The sequence below is a fragment of the Coregonus clupeaformis genome, chromosome 16, assembly GCF_020615455.1.
Source record: "Coregonus clupeaformis isolate EN_2021a chromosome 16, ASM2061545v1, whole genome shotgun sequence".
NCBI classification, from domain to species: domain Eukaryota; kingdom Metazoa; phylum Chordata; class Actinopteri; order Salmoniformes; family Salmonidae; genus Coregonus; species Coregonus clupeaformis.
Genome location: NC_059207.1, coordinates 18,774,336 through 18,795,953, shown reverse-complemented (window position 1 = coordinate 18,795,953; position 21,618 = coordinate 18,774,336). Strand labels below are relative to the sequence as shown.

At 41.8% G+C, this 21,618-nt stretch overlaps 1 protein-coding gene across 1 annotated transcript in view; it reads right to left on the bottom strand.

Moving 5' to 3' along the window:
• LOC121584395 (glutamate receptor ionotropic, delta-2) overlaps positions 1-21,618 on the bottom strand; it is a 638,531-nt gene that overhangs the window by 542,538 nt on the left and 74,375 nt on the right. Inside the window, exon 2 of the mRNA XM_045225956.1 lies at positions 7,833-7,988. Within this exon, the coding sequence (XP_045081891.1) occupies positions 7,833-7,988 (156 nt within the window). The remainder of the gene's footprint in view (positions 1-7,832; positions 7,989-21,618) is intronic.

The following is a 21,618-nucleotide window of genomic DNA, read 5'->3' as shown; positions in this document are numbered from 1 at the left end:
CCACATTCTCCACATCTCGGATGTTATAGGGCCCTACAACTCAACTCTGCCACTGTTTGTGGTGTGTGTGTGCGTGCTTGTTCATTTATAGGGCCCTACAACTCAACTCAGCCACTGTTTGTGGTTTGTGTGTGCGTGCTTGTTCATTTGTGTGAGATGAAAAGATGCTCAGTGATGACACAACTTCTTGGCGCCTCTCGTTGACTTTGTTCCGTCTTTGCAGTTTGAGATGACAGCAAAGCGACAGTTTGAGATGACAGCAAAGCAACAGTTTGAGATGACAGCAAAGCGACAGTTTGAGATGACAGCAAAGCGACAGTTTGAGATGACAGCGAAGCGACAGTTTGAGATGACAGCGAAGCGACAGTTTGAGATGACAGCAAAGCGACAGTTTGAGATGACAGCAAAGCAACAGGGCTCCCTTACTTCCATCTCATTCAGAATAATTGCTCAGCTCCAGCGCCAAGCTTATTATAGGACGTGTTATACGCACAGACAGCATTGTAGTTGAGACTCACTAGGTAAACCCAGGCAGATGGTAGAGGCTAAGTCCCAGGGTGGGAATAAACACTCCTTTGTAATGTTATACCGGAGTTTAGCAAAATGTTCTGTCAGTGTGAAAAAGGCAAGTGCTGAGCATTAGCAGTTAGTCACTGCTAAGAGCTGTGTTAAGACCTTTTTTGTGAATAGTATCAGATTCATCAAAGTAGTGTAAATCAGTAATATTTACACTACTAGTCAGTAATATCACCATCCAGTCTGAGCCAGAACACATCATGTAGTCAGTAATATCAACATCCAGTCTGAGCCAGAACACATAATTAATTCAGTAATATCACCATCCAGTCTGAGCCAGAACATGTAATGTATTCAGCAATATCACTACTTAAAAGATGATAGAGCATCTCAGGTACAGATTATTGGCGCCGGAGAAGATGGCTGCCGTTTTACAGCCCTCTACCCATTTGTACTATTATGTGTGTTTTTTCACGTTTTTTGTAATATATTCTGTACATAATGTTTCTGCCACCGTCTCTTATGACCAAAAAGAGCTTCTGGATATCAGGACAGCGATTACTCACCTCGTATTGGACGAAGATGTTTTCTTCAACGAGTCGGACGCGAAGGATATTCAGACACCCGACAAGGCCCAAATCCCAGTCATTCGCATGGGAAAGAGACGGAGGTATCGTGGACGTAGGTCGGGGTGCCTTGTAAGGATCTGACGGCGAGCGAGTAAACTGCCTATTCCATCAATCCTATTAGCCAATATTCAATCATTTGAAAATAAATTGGACGACCTAAGATTAAGGTTATCCCACCAACGGGACATTAAAAACTGTAATATCTTATGTTTCACAGAGTCGTGGCTGAACGACGACATGGATAACATACAGCTGGCGGGCTACACGCTACATCGGCAGGATAGAACGGCTGACTCGGGTAAGACAAGGGGTGGCGGTCTGTGTATATTTGTAAACAACAGCTGGTGCATAAAATCTAATACTAAGGAAGTCTCGAGGTTTTGCTCGCCTGAGGTATAGTATCTCATGATAAGCTGTAGACCACACTATCTACCAAGAGAGTTTTCATCTATATTTTTCGTAGCTTTCTATTTACCACCACAAACCAATGCTGGCACTAAGATTGCACTCAATGAGCTATATAAGGCCATAAGAAAACAGGAAAACGCTCATCCAGAGGCAGCGCTCCTAGTGGCCGGGGACTTTAATGCAGGGAAACTTAAATCCGGTTCTACCTCATTTCTACCAGCATGTTAAATGTGCAACCAGAGGAAAAAAAAACTCTAGACCACTTTTACTCCACACACAGAGACGCGTACAAAGCTCTCCCTCGCCCTCCATTTGGCAAATCTGACCATAACTCTATCCTCCTGATTCCTGCTTATAAGCAAAAACTAAAGCAGGAAGCACCAGTGACTCGGTTAATAAGGAAGTGGTCAGATGACGCAGATGCTAAGCTACAGGACTGTTTTGCTAGCACAGACTAGAATATGTTCCGGGATTCCTCCGATAGCATTGAGGACTACACCACATCAGTCACTGGCTTCATCAATAAGTGCATCGATGACGTCGTCCCCACAGTGACCGTATGTACATACCTCAACCAGAAGCCATGGATTACAGGCAACATCCGCACTGAGCTGAAGGGTAGAGCTGCCGCTTTCAAGGAACGGGACTCTAACCCGGACGCTTATAAGAAATTCCGCTATGCCCTCCGACGAACTATCAAACAGGCAAAGCGTCAATACAGGACTAAGATTGAATCGTACTACACCAGCTCCGACGCTCGTCGGAAGTGGCAGGGCTTGAAAACTATTACAGACTACAAAGGGAAGCACAGCCGCGAGTTGCCCAGTGACACAAGCCTACCAGACAAGCTAAATCACTTCTATGCTCGCGTCGCGGCAAGCAACACTGAAGCATGCATGAAAGCATCAGCTGTTCCGGATGACTATGTGATCACGCTCTCCGAAGCCGATGTGAGTAAGACTTTTAAGCAGGTCAACATTCACAAGGCCGCAGGGCCAGACAGATTACCAGGACGTGTTCTCTGAGCATGCGCTGACCAACTGGCAAGTGTCTTCACTGACATTTTCAACATGTCCCTGACTGAGTCTGTAATACCAACATGTTTCAAGCAGACCACCATAGTCCCTGTGCCCAAGGACACTAAGATAACCTGCCTAAATGACTACCGACCCGTAGCACTCACGCATGTAGCCATGAAGTGCTTTGAAAGGCTGGTAATAGCTCACATCAACACCATTATCCCAGAAACCCTAGACCCACTCCAATTTGCATACCGCCCCAACAGATCCACAGATTATGCAATCTCTACCGGTACCCCTGTATATAGCCTCCCTACTGTTATTGTATTTTACTGCTGCTCTTAAATATTATTTTTTTACATATCTATTTTTTACTTAACACTTTTTTCAATAATTTCTTAAAAATCCATTGTTGGTTAAGGGCTTGTAAGTAAGCATTTCACTGTAAGGTCTACACCTGTTGTATTCGGCGCATGTGGCAAATACAATTTGATTTGATTTGATTTGATCCAGAGAGGCTTGAAAAAAAGCACCAGTAGTAAGTACTAAGCTCTTAGACTGCACACCTGGCACCCTCCACAAATAACTAGTGTCCATTAGGTAAACAGGTTCCAACCGGACTTCACCTTGAGTTCATATTTCCCAGGCTAGGGATCTAAAAGAGTTGAGTTATTACCGGCGACAACATGACATTTTTTTATTTTATTTTATTTTATTTTTAACAGGGAAAAACAGACTGAGACCTGGATCTCTTTTACGGCTGTGCCCTGTGTAAACATGTTGACATGTACAGTTTTAGACATACAGACAAGAACATTTCAAACATACAAAACAAAAACACAATTCAACAGAAACAATCACAGACAACATCATATTGATCCTCCATGACATTTTTAAAATGGGCAAGGGACACCAGAGTGTCTAACTTAAGTTGGATCTGCAGTTTGTTCCATAAATAAGGTGCAAAGGAACTGAAGGCAGTCCTACCCAACTCTGTGGAGACCACATAAGTCTGTAATGTAATCCACATCTGTGATCTGGTTTTAAAATTAGTATATCTAGTGGAAATTAATGATGATATACAGTGGGGGGAAAAAAGTATTTAGTCAACCACCAATTGTGCAAGTTCTCCCACTAAAAAAGATGAGAGAGGCCTGTAATTTTCATCATAGGTACATGTCAACTATGACAGACAAATTGAGAAAAAAAAATCCAGAAAATCACATTGTAGGATTTTTAATGAATTTATTTGCAAATTATGGTGGAAAATAAGTATTTGGTCACCTACAAACAAGCAAGATTTCTGGCTCTCACAGACCTGTAACTTCTTCTTTAAGAGGCTCCTCTGTCCTCCACTCGTTACCTGTATTAATGGCACCTGTTTGAACTTGTTATCAGTATAAAAGACACCTGTCCACAACCTCAAACAGTCACACTCCAAACTCCACTATGGCCAAGACCAAAGAGCTGTCAAAGGACACCAGAAACAAAATTGTAGACCTGCACCAGGCTGGGAAGACTGAATCTGCAATAGGTAAGCAGCTTGGTTTGAAGAAATCAACTGTGGGAGCAATTATTAGGAAATGGAAGACATACAAGACCACTGATAATCTCCCTCGATCTGGGGCTCCACGCAAGATCTCACCCCGTGGGGTCAAAATGATCACAAGAACGGTGAGCAAAAATCCCAGAACCACACGGGGGGACCTAGTGAATACCTGCAGAGAGCTGGGACCAAAGTAAAAAAGCCTACCATCAGCAACACACTACGCCGCCAGGGACTCAAATCCTGCAGTGCTAGACGTGTCCCCCTGCTTAAGCCAGTACATGTCCAGGCCCGTCTGAAGTTTGCTAGAGTGCATTTGGATGATCCAGAAGAGGATTGGGAGAATGTCATATGGTCAGATGAAACCAAAATAGAACTTTTTGGTAAAAACTCAACTCGTCGTGTTTGGAGGACAAAGAATGCTGAGTTGCATCCAAAGAACACCATACCTACTGTGAAGCATGGGGGTGGAAACATCATGCTTTGGGGCTGTTTTTCTGCAAAGGGACCAGCACGACTGATCCGTGTAAAGGAAAGAATGAATGGGGCCATGTATCGTGAGATTTTGAGTGAAAACCTCCTTCCATCAGCAAGGGCATTGAAGATGAAACGTGGCTGGGTCTTTCAGCATGACAATGATCCCAAACACACCGCCCGGGCAACGAAGGAGTGGCTTCGTAAGAAGCATTTCAAGGTCCTGGAGTGGCCTAGCCAGTCTCCAGATCTCAACCCCATAGAAAATCTTTGGAGGGAGTTGATAGTCTGTGTTGCCCAGCGACAGCCCCAAAACATCACTGCTCTAGAGGATATCTGCATGGAGGAATGGGCCAAAATACCAGCAACAGTGTGTGAAAACCTTGTGAAGACTTACAGAAAACGTTTGACCTGTGTCAATGCCAACAAAGGGTATATAACAAAGTATTGAGAAACGTTTGTTATTGACTAAATACTTATTTTCCACCATAATTTGCAAATAAATTCATTAAAAATCCTACAATGTGATTTTCTGGATTTTTTTTCCTAATTTTGTCTGTCATAGTTGGCATGTACCTATGATGAAAATTACAGGCCTCTCTCATCTTTTTAAGTGGGAGAACTTGCACAATTGGTGGCTGACTAAATACTTTTTTCCCCCACTGTATATGGAGGTACTTTTAAAATAAGTGCTTTATAAATAAACAAGAGAGCATGTTGCTCTCGCCTCACAGATAGAGAGGCCCAACCCACATGTTGATATAGGAAACAGTGATGAGTTTTGTAACTATCACCCGTGATAAACCTGAGTGCACAATGGTAAATAGCATCCAGTGGTTTTAATGTGTTTGTCGATGCATGCATATAGATAATATCACCATAATCTAAAACGGACATAAAAGTAGCCTGCACAATTTGTTTTCTATTTACGGAGGACAGACAAGCCCTGTTTCTGTAAAGGAACCCTATCTTGAATTTGAGCTTTTTTCCTAATTCAGTAACATGTTTTTTAAAAGAAAGCCTATCATCTAACCATAACCCTAAGTATTTATATGCAGAGACCTGTTTGATTTGAGTACCATCCAAGCTAGTGATTACAAAAGTGTTTCTAATTGAGAGTTTAGGCCTAGAAAAAAACATGACATTTGTTTTCTTAGCGTTTAAAACAAGTTTAAGCTGTAAAAGAGACCCCTGTAGTATCCTAAAATCAGACTCCAACTGCATTAAAGCTTGGTCCGCTGTTGGAGCAATAGAGTACATCACTGTGTCATCTGCATATAAATGGAATTTACAATATCTGACATCATCACCAATGTTGTTTATATAAAGTGAGAACAATAGTGGGCCAATTATTGAACACTGAGGGACCCCTGATGCTAGGTGCTTGTTATGTCAGTGGTTTTATGTCAGTTGGAAAGAAAGGAATCTATTTTAAACTTTGGGAAATATGTCTCTTTTAGTTGAAGTCTGTTCAGTTGAACACAGGTTTCTTTGTGTGTAATATCATTTGTTTAGTGAAAAGCAAGAGCTGGCTAGTAGATGTGGTGACTAACGGCGAGTAAACTGTAGGCTATAAAGTAGGAATAAAGAGAGTCACACTCTATATAGTATATAAGTTCCCAGTAATGTATTGGGTAAATAAACTATTGGGTAATACATTAATGGGAGTAATATCATTTGCTATCAATTATCAGTCAATTAAATCATGATATCATTCTAGAGAGGAGTTCATTTATATTTTGTGCCACATGACTCTGCATGTTTTAGAAGATATCACCACACCTCTGCATGTTTTAGCAGATATCTCCACACCTCTGCATGTTTTAGCAGATATCACCACACCTCTGCATGTTTTAGCAGATATCACCACACCTCTGCATGTTTTAGCAGATATCTCCACACCTCTGCATGTTTTAGCAGATATCTCCACACCTCTGCATGTTTTAGCAGATATCACCACACCTCTGCATGTTTTAGCAGATATCACCACACCTCTGCATGTTTTAGCAGATATCACCACACCTCTGCATGTTTTAGCAGATATCTCCACACCTCTGCATGTTTTAGCAGATATCTCATTTTTACATTTTTAGTCATTTAGCAGACGCTCTTATCCAGAGCGACTTACAGTTAGTGAATACATATTTTTTTTTTTTATACTGCCCCCCCGTGGGAACCGAACCCACAACCCTGGCGTTGCAAACGCCATGCTCTATCAACTGAGCTACATCCCTGCCGGCCATTCCCTCCCCTACCCTGGACGACGCTGGGCCAATTGTGCGCCGCCCATGAGTCTCCCGGTCGCGGCCGGCTGCGACAGAGCCTGGATTCGAACCAGGATCTCTAGTGGCACAGTTAGCACTGCGATGCAGTGCCTTAGACCACTGCGCCACTCATCTCCACACCTCTGCATGTTTTAGCAGATATCGCCGAAGACAAATGCCATCGACGATACCCGCTTAATACATTTTTAGTAGCGTTTCGGGTAATGGCAGTATTAAAACATATTTTGAGAAATATTGGAAGGATATCAACCAAAATGGCGAGTCTTTTATTAAAGCTGATAGTATTCAGAATACTACAGTGCGTATCAACAGTGATTGACCATTTAACCGGTAAAGTACAGTGGAATTCAATAGACTCCCTTTTCAGAAGGTGCTTTATTTTCAACTAACATTACAAGAGATTTCCAATGCCCAAACATTTTCTTTATTTTCTGGGGGACACCTTTAAAACCTTTTATAAACTGGGTGGTTCGAGCCCTGAATGCTGATTGGCTGACAGCCGTGGTATACCACGGGTATGACAAAACATTTATTTTCACTGCTCTAATTAAGTTGGTAACCAGTTTATAATAGCAATAAGTCAGCACGGGGGTTTGTGGTATATTGGTCATATACCACAGCCCCTTGGGCCTTATTGATTAAATATAGTGCTATTCAGTTCAGTATGTAATTGATCAGGGTTCAGGCTGAAAATTGAGAGCTTTTAAGATGGATTCATGTTGGTTGCATCCGGTACTGTGCAAGGTTGAAGCATATCCAAAGCCAACGGTTCCTCTACTCCACAGAAAGAAAAACCATGCAGAGGGAAAATAAAATGGACTGTGCCACAAACTCCTCTGGTCCGCTGAGTCTGAGATGGGCCAGTGGAAGGGTGAGGGTGAGGGCAGGGTAAGGTGGTGGTGGTAGTAGTGAATGAGGGCTGAGGGGTGAGGGGGAGGGCAGGGTAAGGCCTTACCTTCCTGGACCGCCTGGAAAGGGTTGTTCCCGTCCACAAACTCCACAGAGATGGTGATCTTCTCCGTCTCCAGGATCTCGTTGTTGAGGTTGAGGTCCGCCACAGCCATGCGGAACACCTCGTCATCCTTCCTGGCAGAATCATCAAAGATGGCCCCTATGGAGAGGGAGGGGGGAGAGGGAGGGGGGGGGGGGCGAGCGAGAGAGGGAGAGAGAGGGGGGCGTAGAGAGAGAGAAGGAGAGAGAGAGAAGGAGAGAGAGGGGGGCGTAGAGGGAGAGAAGGAGAGAGAGAGAAGGAGAGAGGGAGGAAGGACAATGATGAGTGATCATCGTGACTAAGGAAATAATCAAACGAGCCTCTTAGGTCTCATACTGTAAATGTGACTACAAACCTATAGAACCAATAGAACCAATAGAAATCAATAGAACCACTAGAAATCAATATAATCTATTGAACCAATAGAACCAATAGAAATCAATAGAACCAATAGAAATCAATGGAACACAACAATCCATTTGGTGGGGAAAAGGAAGGTATGCCATAGTCAATGGATGGATACAATACAGGGAACATTCCATCTACATGCTGCATCCATCTACAATCCAAATTAAACCAGAAGATAACAACCTGCACCTTTTCTATATATCTCTTCTTCTGGCCTTGCATTTCCTCTCTGGTTGTTGCCTGTAGCAAGTAACTGTTTAAAACTGCTCACTGAAGCAATGCTAAATGCATTTTGCTGACCAGCAAATAGTCCTCATTTAGAAATAGATGTGTATGATACGGATTGGTGATTCAAACAGTAAACTGACCAATTTGGAACTATCCTCACATTTTGAGGCCAAATGCAGGTCAGTGTGATATTTGTTCACACTCTTCACTGACCTATCAGATCATCAAGTAAATGGTGCTAGAAGGACCGTGGAAAACTACATCCTGAGTATTGCAGTAGCCTATTATGAACTCTAAAACACATTGAGGGACAAAGTCAGTCCTTGTATTTGTATTTGTATTTATTAAGGACCACCATTAGTTCCTGCCAAGGCAGCAGCTACTCTTCCTGGGGTCCAAACGAGATTAAGGCGACTACATCACAAAATAAAACAGTACATTACACAACAGATTATTACACACTACTCTACCCCAACATATCTACAATACAACACATTATTACACCACTACTCTACCACAACATATCTACAATACAACACATTATTACACCACTACTCTACCTCAACATATCTACAATAAAACACATTATTACACACTACTCTACCACAACATATCTACAATACAACACATTATTACACCACTACTCTACCACAACATATCTACAATACAACACATTATTACACCACTACTCTACCACAACATATCTACAATACAACACATTATTACACCACTACTCTACCACAACATATCTACAATACAACACATTATTACACCACTACTCTACCACAACATATATACAATACAACACATTACTACACACTACTCTACCACAACATACAGTATCTACCATTCAAAATCCATAATACAGCAATATAACAATATTAAAATGTACTTGTGTGTAGATTGCGTGTGTATGCCCAGTGAATGCACCAATTTGTAAGTCGCTCTGGATAAGAGCGTCTGCTAAATGCCGTAAATGTAAATGTAAATGTATGCCTGTGTGTGTGTGTGTGTGTCTCCCCACAGTCCGCACTGTTCCATAATCTGATTTTACTGTTTGAGTTACTTGATGTGGAATAATGGTCCATGTAGTCATGGCTCTATGTAGTGCTGTGTGTTTCCCATAGTCTGTTCTGCACTTGGGGACTGTGAATAGACCTCTGGTGGCATGTCTTGTGGGGTATGCATGGGTGTCTAAACTGTGTGCTAGTCGTTTAAACAGACAGCTCGGTGCTTTCAAAATGTCAATACCTCTCACAAAGGCAAGTAGTGATGCAGTCAATCTCTCCTCTACTTTGAGCTAGGAGAGATTGACATGCATTTTATTGATGTTAGCTCTCGGTGTACATTTATGGGCCAGCCATGCTACTCTGTTCTGAGCCAATTGTAATTTGCTGTAATATCTCTCTTTGTGGCACTTGATGATATGACTGGGCAGTAGTCCAGGTGCGTCAAAAATAGGGTCTGTGTGACTTGTTTTGTTGATAGCAATGTCAAGAAAGCAGAGCAGTGCTTTGTTATGGCCAGACCTCTCCCCATCTTAGCTACCGTTGCATCGATAGGTTTTGACTAAGAAGTTTAGTCTCCTCAACGTGCAAAATTTCCACATTATTCAATAACATATTTAATTGAGGTTTAGGGTTTAGTGAATGATTTGTCCCAAATACAATCCTTTAACTTTTTTTTTTAATATTTAGGACAAGCTTATTTCTTGCCACCCATTCTAAAACTGACTGCAGCTCTTTGTTAAGTGTTGCAGTGATTTCACTTGCTGTGGTAGCTGATGTGTATAGTGATGAGTCATCTGCATACATAGACACATAGGCTATACTCAAAGCCAGTGGCAGGTCATTAGTAAAGATTGAAAAAAGTAAGGGGCCTAGAGAGCTGCCCTGGGGAATGCCTGACTCTACCTGGATTATGTTGGAGAGGCTTCCATTAAAGAACACCCTCTGTGTTCTGTTAGACAGGTAACTCTCGATCCACGATATAGCAGGGGGTGTGAAGCAGGTAACTCTCGATCCACGATATAACAGGGGATGTGAAGCAGGTAACTCTCGATCCACGATAGAGCAGGGGGTGTGAAGCCATAACACGTACGTTTTTCAAGCAACACATTATTATTGATGTCAAATGCTGCACCGAAGTCTAACAAAACAGCTCCCACAATCTTCTTATTATCATTTTCTTTCAGCCAATCATCAGTCATTTGTGTAAGTGTTGTGCATGTTGAGTGCCCTTCCCTATAAGCATGCTGAAAATATGTTGTTCATTTGTTTACTGTGAAATAGCATTGTATCTGGTCAAATAATGTTTTTCTCCAAAAGTTTACTAAGGGTTGGTAACAGGCTGATTGGTCGGCTGTTTCAGACAGTGAAGGGTGCTTTGCTATTGTTGGGTAGTAGAATGACTTTTGGTTCCCTCCAGGCCTGAGGGCACACACTTTTCTGTAGGCTTAGATTGAAGAGATGGCAAATAGGAGTCATTTTCCATCCAAGTTGTCAGACCCAGATGGCTTTTCATTGTTGATAGACAACAATATTTTTTCGCCTCTTCCGCACTCACTTTCTGGAATTCAAAATTACAACGCTTGTCTTTCATAATTTGATGAGTTATGCATGTTCAGAATTTGTTCTTGTCATCTCATGCCTAAGTTTGCTTATCTTGCCAATGAAAAAGTCTTTAAAGTAGTTGGCAATATCAGTGGGTTTTGTGATGAATGAGCCATCTGATTCAATGAATGATGGAGCTCTGTTTTACTTTTTGCCCCAAATTTCATTTAAGGTACTCCAAAGCTTTTTACTATCATTATTTATGTAGTTTATCTTTGTTTCAAAGTACAGTTTCTTATTTTTCTTGTTTAGTTTAGTCACATGATTTCTGAATTTACAGTACCTTTGCCAATGGGCTGTGCAGCCAGACTTATTTGCCATTCCTTTTGCCTAATCCCTCTCAACCATACCATTTTTCAATTCCTCATCAATCCATGGGGATTTAACAGTTTTTACAGTCATTTTGTATGCTTATTAGTAACTGGAATAAGCAATTTCATAAATGTGTCAAGTGCAGCGTCTGATTGCTCCTCATTACACACCACAGACCAGCACATATTCTTTACATCTTTAACATAGGAATCACTACAAAACTTATTGTATGACCTCTTATACACTGTATTAGGCCCAGCCTTTGGAACTTTGGTTTTCCTAGATATGGCTACTATATTATGATCACTACATCCAATGGATGTGGATACTGCTTTAAAGCAGATTTCTGCAGCATTAGTAAAGATGTGATCAATACATGTGAATGATTTAATTATTGTGCTGGTTTGTAAATACCCTGGTAGGTTGACTGATAACTTGAACCAGGTTGCAGGCACTGGTTACAATTTGAAGCTTTTTCTTGAGTGTACAGCTTGATGAAAGCCAGTCAATATTTAAGTCACCCAGAAAATATACCTCTCTGTTGATATCAAATACATTATCAAGCATTTCACACATATTATCTAGATACTGACTGTTAGCACTTGGTGGTCTATAGCAACTTCCCACAAGAATAGGCTTTAGGTGAGGCAGGTGAACCTATAGCCATATTACTTCAACAGCATTTGACATGTGATCCTCTCTAAGCTTTACAGGAATATGATTCTGAATATGAATGTTATCTGTTACTAGCAAGTTATCGATGTCATGAACCTTGTTTTTTCGGTATGTTAATGTGAGCTATTTTTAGCACTTTTCTTGGTTGATTGTTTTTATTGCTTTATTGCTGGGAGGCTTATCAGAAGAAGACATATTTATGTTTGAACTGATAGTTGAGGGTGAACTGCACACAGTGGGCTTCCTACTAGGGCAAACTGCACACAGTGGGCTTCCTACTAGGGTAAACTGCACATAGTGGGCTTCCTACTAGGGTGAACTGCACATAGTGGGCTTCCTACTAGGGTGAACTGCACACAGTGGGCTTCCTACTAGGGCAAACTGCACACAGTGGGCTTCCTACTAGGGCAAACTGCACATAGTGGGCTTCCTACTAGGGCAAACCGTCTCAGTGCTAACAGTATAACGGGCTCCCGAGTGGCGCAAGTGGTCTAAGGCACTGCATCTCAGTGCTTGAGGCGTCACTACAGACCCCCTGGTTCGATTCCAGGCTGTATCACAACCGGCCGTGATTGGGAGTCCCATAGGGCGGCGCACAATTGGCCCAGCGTCATCCTGTAGGCTGTCATTGTAAATAAGAATGTGTTCTTAACCGACTTGTCTAGTTAAATAAAGATAAAAAATCTAATAAAATAACTCTGGTTCATATGCGCATGATTACTGCTGATAATGGTTGTTGGATTGACAGAGGCATTCAGGGGAGTTAATGGAACATAAATTAGGTTACTTCTATTATGACTGCCCAACACCCCTGGGACAATGTCCATTTGCAGCAGCACAATGACAACTCAGCGACACAATGGTAGGGATTATCTGAACAGGGCTTGGATCCCTGAGAAGTCATTGTCTCAATGCTGCCTTGAAATGCACAGACGGGGTCCAGGCACCAAGATGACCATGCACACGTCAAGTCAGACAATCCACTCCCATTGCTATCCCCTCATTTAGTGCCAAACACACTTTGCAAATGTTTGCAGATTTTTGTTCATATTCCTACTGCTAGACATTTGTATATGGAAGATCACACGCGAGCTAACACTGTTTATTTACATTTTCAGGTACATTGTAATCCACGAAATGTAGGCCTAAGGGGTATACTACAAAGCAGGATCAATGAGTTCCCCAGCTAACCTTGATAAACAAGCAGAAATAGCTATTTATTTTATTGTTCATTAAGAAAGCTGAACTTGGATATGTGTTCTTGTTTGTCGAGTCAATTAGACCATGCCAATTTCAAGCTCATCAAAAAAAAAAAATATATATATATATATATTATTTCAGAATATTTAGGAAAGTGAACTGGCTAACTCATTGATCCTACGTTGTAGTATACCCCTTTGCTCACCACCCCAGATGGTTTGTGGACAGGTTGCTGGAAAACATGTGGCGGTCAGTCCACATACTGTAGTTATCCAGCAGGTGCCCACACTCGCTCAGTAATTAGAATGCTCTATGTTTCCATCCCTCATTTAGCACCAAACACCCTTCGCAAATGTTTGTTTATGTTTTTTTATGTTACTTCATGACTGTGTTGGTGTGTGTGGACCATGATAGATACTTAGTGATGTGGACACTGAGGAACTTGATGCTCTCGACCGGCTCCACTACAGCCCCTGTCGATGTGAATGGGGGCGTTCCCGGCCCTCCGTTTCCAGTAGTCCACGATCAGCTCCTTTGTCTTGCTGACGTTGAGGGAGAGGTTGTTGTCCTGGCACCACACTGTCAGGTCGCTGAACTCCTCCCTATAAGCTGCCTCATTGTCATCGGGGATCAGGCCTACCACCATCGTGTTGTCAGCAAACTTAATGATGGTGTTGGAGTTATGTGAGGCCACACAGTCATGGGTGAACAGGGAGTACAGGAGGGGACTAAGCACGCACCCCTGAGGGGCCCCAGTGTTGAGGGTCAGCGTGGCAGATGTGTTGTTGCCTACCCTCAACACCTGGGGGCGGCCCATCAGGAATTCCAGGAGCCAGTTGCAGAGGGAAGTGTTCAGTCCTTAGCTTGGTACTATGGCGTTGAACGCTGAGCTGTAGTCAATGAACAGCATTATAGTGCAGTGAAAAAGTATTTGCCCCTTTCTGATTTTCTCTATTTTTGCATATTTTTAATATTGAATGTTATCAGATCTTCAACCAAAACCTAATATTATTAACAAATATTAGAGTTTACACACAAAAAATATATAGTTATTTTATTTATTTAATTAACAAAGTTATGCACCACCCAATTCCCCTGTGTGAAAAAGTAATTGCCCCCTTACACTCAATAACTGGTTGTGCCACCTTTAGCTGCAGTGACTGCAACCTGTAGATGTTGATCAGTTTCTCACATCGCTGTGGAGGAATTTTGGCCCACTCTTGCATGCAGAACTGCTTTAACTCAGCGACATTTGTGGGTTTCAAGCATGAACTGCTCGTTTCAAGTCCTGCCACAACATTTTAATTGAGATTAGGTCTGGACTAGGCCATTCCAAAACATCAAATTTGTTGCTTTTTAACCATTTTCATGTAGACTTCATTGTTTGTTTTGGATAATTGTCTTGCTGCATGACCCAGCTGCGCTTCAGCTTCAGCTCAAAGACGGATGGCCTGACATTCTCCTGTAGAATTCTGATACAGAGCAGAATTTATGGTTCCTTCTATTAAGGCAAGTCGTCCAGGTCCTGAGGCAGCAAAGCATCCCCAAAGCATCACACTACCATCACCATGCTTGACCGTTGGTATGAGGTTCTTACTGTGGAATGCAGTGTTTGGTTTTCGCCAGACATTATAATAATATGCCATTTAGCAGACGCTTTTATCCAAAGCGACTTACAGTCATGCGTGCATACATTTTTACGTATGGGTGGTCCCGGGGATCGAACCCACTACCTTTGCGTTACAAGCGCCGTGCTCTACCAGCTGAGCTACAGAGGACCACATGGGTCCCATCTCATCCAAAACATTTACTCACGTTTTCCAAAAGCACCTGGAAGCACCTGTATGATCATCAAGACTCTTGGAAGAATGTTCTATGGACAGATGAGTCAAAAGTATAACTTTTTGGATGACATGGGTTCGAGTTATTGTCAGATTTGCCAAATGGAGGGCAAATCTGTGTCTCTGTGTATGGAGTAAAGGTGATCTAGAGTTTTTTTGGCTCTAGTTGGTAGAATTTTGGTAAAACGGATTTCAGTTTTCCTGCATTAAAAATCATCAGCCACTAGGAGCGCCGCCTCTGGATGTGCATTTTCTTGCTTGCTTATGGCCCTATACAGCTCGTTGAGTGCGGTCTTAGTGCCAGCATCGGTTTGTGGTGGTAAATAGACTGCTTCAAAAAATATAGATGAAAATTATCTTGGTAAATATTATGGTCTACAGATTATCATGAGGTATTCTAACTCAGGCGAGCAGAACCTCGAGACTTCCTTAATATTAGCGTTGTTAACAAAGAGACACACACCTCCTCCCTTGAGCTTACCCAACGCTGAAGTTCTGTTCTGCCGATGCATAGAAAAACCAGCTAGATGTACGGTATATTATCCATGTCCTTCATCAGCCACGACTCTGAGAAGCATAGGATATTACAGTTCATCAGGTCCCATTGATAGGATAGTCTCGAACGGCACTCATCCAGTTTGTTCTCCAGTGATTGTACGTTGGCCAATAGAACGGAGGGTAGAGGCGGTTTATGTCAGGGTGCCCACACCTTGTTCTCTCTTACTCCACCTCCTTCTTTTCAGAGTCTCTGGGATCAGGGCCTGTTCCAGGTTGAGCAGTATGTCCCGAGCCTCCGACTCGTTGAAGTAGAAATCTTCATCCAAATCGAGGTTAGTGATCGCCGTTCTGATGTCAAGTAGCTCCTTTTGGTCATAGGAAACGATGGCGGAAACATTATGTAGAACAAAATGTTAAGATCAGCAAAAAAATATATAATCAAATAGCAGAATTGGTCAGGAGCCCGTAAAACGTCTGCTATCCATTGCAGCGCCATTCTGAGTGTCATTTATCATTGATCCCTCTGTGATTGTGGTGTTATGTCTCACCCGTTGTATAGTAGTATGGTTATTCTACTATTAAATATCAGAGTGTACAGGGATAAGATCAAACGTCAGCCGGTGGCCTGGTAAAAACAATGATTTCAAAGCTCTGCGAACACTGTCAGGACTTTAACAAGACACATCTCCCTCCCAACCAGCAGCAATGCACTCACTTTGTCTCCAATCATCCGCAAAAACATCACAATAGCTCTTTTATCTGGGCCCCAGAAATGAGTTGCCATAGAAACAAAACTCAAGGTGGAGGCTTTAAAAACACACTTTAAAGTAATTATCTAGTGTTTCCAGATTTATTTGAAATATGACCTATAATTAATTACAATATGAGTGAAATAGTTTTTCTTCCAAAAAGTGGGTAATTAGGTATGTTAAAAATCAGCTTTTCTGTTTTGGAATTGTGTGGGTGTACCCCAACAACAGAGTGGTGTGAGCGTATACCGGTCATAAAAAATATTAATATGAGTAGACCGCTGATTGACATCATCCTTTTTGAGGAAATAGCAAGTACTTTTGAAATGGTCTGTTTGAGATTAAAGTTTGAGGTTTTTTAAGTTTCTTCTCCAATTTATGTTTTGGCCTCAAATACGAGTATAAGACGAGTCAACAACATTATTTGGGTATGAATATGAGTTAACAGAATACGAACTTTTAAAAGTGAGATTTTCACTGGACAGTTACTTTAAAGCATATCTCACCTGTGGCAGTATGAAATGGTAAAGAGGGGGACATTATTTTCTCTCAATATACTGTACCTCTAAAACCATCAGATATGCAAATGGTTCAATAATGAAAACATTTGAATGGAAATCATTTACTGGTGGGGGTGACTTCAAGGCCGTTCCACCTGTGATTAGTTTTTATTTTGCATCTTACCGATGGAGACGTGAATCAGGAGTGAGCTCACCCATATATTCACAACAAATTACTAATCAAAATAGTATGAATAATCAACAAACAGTCTCCAAACATACAAATGTGGTTTTAAAGGCGTTCTAATCCCCTGAATTTAATATAAAATAAATAACAAATAACTTGTTTACTTTCTAGTGACCTTCAATCACGCCTTAATCAGTGAGCTTAATCATTTGTCTCCTAATGTTCCCCAGCTGGGCAATAACAAGTGATTCTACATCTGATCTTAGACCTGTGACCAGATACTTGTTGCATACCAAGGGATTTATCAAGGGATGGTAGACCATGCTGGACTGTGCACACTGGCACCTGCCAGCAGCTGCAAACTCAACATACAGGTAACTGCCAGAATACAGGAAACCCCAACATAGTATCTTAATAGGGCTGTGGGCCACCACGAGCCGCCAGAACAGCTTCAAGTGTTTTCCTTTATTTGGGCAGTTACTGGTACATAGCACATAGCAACACAGTGAGAAGACGGGCAAATCCCCACTGTGAACATCATGACCATTGTCACATTGATGAATGTCTCTCCAGAGAAGAAAAAGTGAAGATGAATAATTGTTCTTTCAATCCACTTCGCAAAGGAAGCCTAGGTTTGTGTGTGCACGTGTGCGCGTGTGTGTACTTGCGCGCATGTCTGTGTGTGTTTGTCTGTGTGTGTGTGTGTGTGTGTGTGTGTTTGTGGATGCGGGCTTGGGTGACTGTGCTGGCTGTTGATGTGCAGGGCAGCACAGAATACTGATTTACAAGCAGCCTTGTAAAATGTCACAACATTAATCAGAGGAGAGAATAAAGACGTTGAATGTAGCTTTCCGCGCCAAGGGCAGCATGGCTCAAATGCACAATACATAATCACAGCTATTTCCACAAAATCACTCCAACACAACAGCTTTTGAATTGGAATTCGTTCAAGTTAAGAGAAATCGATTTGGGAAATGCTAAACATGTATTTGATATTCACTTCATGTTGTTGTTTACTCTGGCTTCCTGATAAATATCCAGTTAGTCCAATAACGTCTCCAGGAGGAGGATGCTGCTGTCTTCCCTTTATGAAACACCACTAATCATTTGCCCTTTACTATGTTGAAGAAAAACATATGCATGGAAAGAAAGAGGACTTCTGCCAGCCAAAAGTAAATGAAATACACAATGAGTTCCCTTTTAACTGCAGCAAAACACCAACACTTCTAGCACTATTAAATCCCATACTCAATACAGCACGCTTCATTAGCTTGTGGCTTTACACCCAATTATTTAGGATTAATGAGCGATTGTCTGAACGGGAAGGATTTCACTTGCAATAAGGAGTGATGGAGTTTGAAGGAAGCTAGTTCCCTCCTGAAATGTCACTCACAGGGTTAGACATGGAACCAGAGTGGCAGCCCTATCCTTTCCAGAACATTTAGATTACTACAAGGCCAGCAGTGCAGCAGGAAAAGAGACATATCTCAGGCTGTCCAAACAGAGGCGAGATTCAGAAGGTTACTTATGTGGTGGCAGAGAAAATGAAGAGTTATTAAATCTAATTGCATATCATTCCTGTTTAGGCTATATACTGTATCTCACGCTCTCTCTCTTCCTGTATCTGACACCTACAGTACTTGCAATTCCCCACTAAGATACAGCAGAATACCAGTCCCTCCACTGGTCTCCTCAGCCTAGTCTGGGCCGATTGTGACTGATCAACCCCATGTTAGTTCTGCAGATGATGATGATTGATGATGATGATGGAAGAGCCTTGATGATAATGACAGTGACAGTGACAGTGACAGAGGGGAGCGAACCGAGGGGTGGTGCCCACCTTGACAGCAGTCAGAAGCTGATGACCATAGAGGAGAGCATATATTACTTCCAACAGGTAGGTGATGTATAAGCATATAATTAGAAATTAGAATACTAGAATGGACACTTCTTACAGTATGATTTTCTAAAGGTCAGCCATTTTGGTCAGGGAGTTGGTCAACCATGGTTTGCCAGTGCAGTGTAAGATATTGTGTAAAATAATTAATTTGAAGAGTTTATCTGCACCCTATGTTTGTTAGCTAGCTAGCCAGACAGTTTTAAAGAAATAATTCCATATATTTTTCAAATTAACTGCCAATATTTTAACATTCAGTGGTTGAAATCAGTTGATGATAGGACTTAGGAAGTTGTAAATGCAACGAGTACTGATATTGTATAATATAATAGCACTCACAGCTTTCCAAGAAAACTACAATTTTGACATTTATGGTCTGTTTACATATATTAAAGAGGCTATTTGTAAGGGTTGGTGTGAGGTGTGACCCAGGTGCGGTGCAGGATAGACAGTAGGCAGTAGGCAGAGATGGTGAAACAGGATACAAAACAACGGACTTAACACGATAAAAGAAAGGTGGAGCAAATAAGTCTCCAAAAACAGGCTGACAGCCAAAATACAAAATAGTAACTATGACTGAAATAATAAAGAAACAGGGAGAACACTTCTCGAGTACCTGTACATACTTCTCCGATCAGACACTGATTAGTACTGCTGAGCATGGAGAAACTAGCAGAGAAAACTGAGCAAGGGAACACAAGGAAATGAGGGCATAAATACACAGGTGAACAGGTAGACACAGGTGACACCAATAGGATCATGATTAGTCCAGACTGTGAGTGAGGAGGTGCCTAAGGATGTCGGAGGAGGACACCTAGTGGATCGCTCCGGAACTGTGACCCCCTCCTGTAACAGCTATTTATATGGAAAATTTGTTTAAAACCCATATAAACTGTATTTATAATTATATTACTATTTTAGGTTGACAATAATTATATTACACAATTTTTGATATATTACATGCCTTATCAAGATATAAAGTGAGAGAAAAAAGTATTTGATCCCCTGCTGATTTTGTACGTTTGCCCACTGACAAAGAAATGATCAGTCTATAATTTTAATGGTAGGTTTATTTGAACAGTGAGAGACAGAATAACAAAACAAAAAATCCAGAAAAAAACATGTCAAAAATGTTATAAATTGATTTGCATTTTAATGAGGGAAATAAGTATTTGACTCCCTCTCAATCAGAAAGATTTCTGGCTCCCAGGTGTCTTTTATACAGGTAACGAGCTGAGATTAGGAGCACACTATTAAAGCGAGTGCTCCTAATCTCAGTTTGTTACCTGTATAAAAGACACCTGTCCACAGAAGCAATCAATCAATCAGATTACAAACTCAACACCATGGCCAAGACCAAAGAGCTCTCCAAGGATGTCAGGGACAAGATTGTAGACCTACACAAGGCTGGAATGGGCTACAAGACCATCGCCAAGCAGCTTGGTGAGAAGGTGACAACAGTTGGTGCGATTATTCGCAAATGGAAGAAACACAAAAGACCTGTCAATCTCCCTCAGCCTGGGGCTCCATGCAAGATCTCACCTCATGGAGTTGCAATGATCATGAGAACGGTGAGGAATCAGCCCAGAACTACACGGGAGGATCTTGTCAATGATCTCAAGGCAGCTGGGACCATAGTCACCAAGAAAACAATTGGTAACACACTACGCCGTGAAGGACTGAAATCCTGCAGCGCCCGCAAGGTCCCCCTGCTCAAGAAAGCACATATACAGGCCCGTTTGAAGTTTGCCAATGAACATCTGAATGATTCAGAGGAAAACTGGGTGAAAGTGTTGTGGTCAGATGAGACCAAAATCGAGCTCTTTGCCATCAACTCAACTCGCCGTGTTTGGAGGAGGAGGAATGCTGCCTATGACCCCAAGAACACCATCCCCACCGTCAAACATGGAGGTGGAAACATTATGCTTTGGGGGTGTTTTTCTGCTAAGGGGACAGGACAACTTCACCGCATCAAAGGGACGATGGACGGGGCCATGAACCGTCAAATCTTGGGTGAGAACCTCATGGATGGGTATTCCAGCATGACAATGACCCAAAACACACGGCCAAGGCAACAAAGGAATGGCTCAAGAAGAAGCACATTAAGGTCCTGGAGTGGCCTAGCCAGTCTCCAGACCTTAATCCCATAGAAAATCTGTGGAGGGAGCTGAAGGTTTGAGTTGCCTAACGTCAGCCTCGAAACCTTAATGACTTGGAGAAGATCTGCAAAGAGGAGTGGGACAAAATCCCTCCTGAGATGTGTGCAAACCTGGTGGCCAACTACAATAAACATCTGACCTCTGTGATTGCCAACAAGGGTTTTGCCACCAAGTACTAAGTCATGTTTTGCAGAAGGGTCAAATACTTATTTCCCTCATTAAAATGCAAATCAATTCATAAAATGTTTGACAATTTCAAATAAAATAAATCTACCATTAAAATTATAGACTGATCATGTCTTTGTCAGTGGGAAATGTACAAAATCAGCAGGGGATCAAATACCTATTTCCTTCACTGTACCTCTACTGCCATTCATTCCAATTACACTGGTTTCGATTACTCCCTGACCAATATGGCTGCCATTTTCACCCCATTCTGGAACTTTGAGGGTTTATGATATAGACCCTCTACTAATTTAATAGG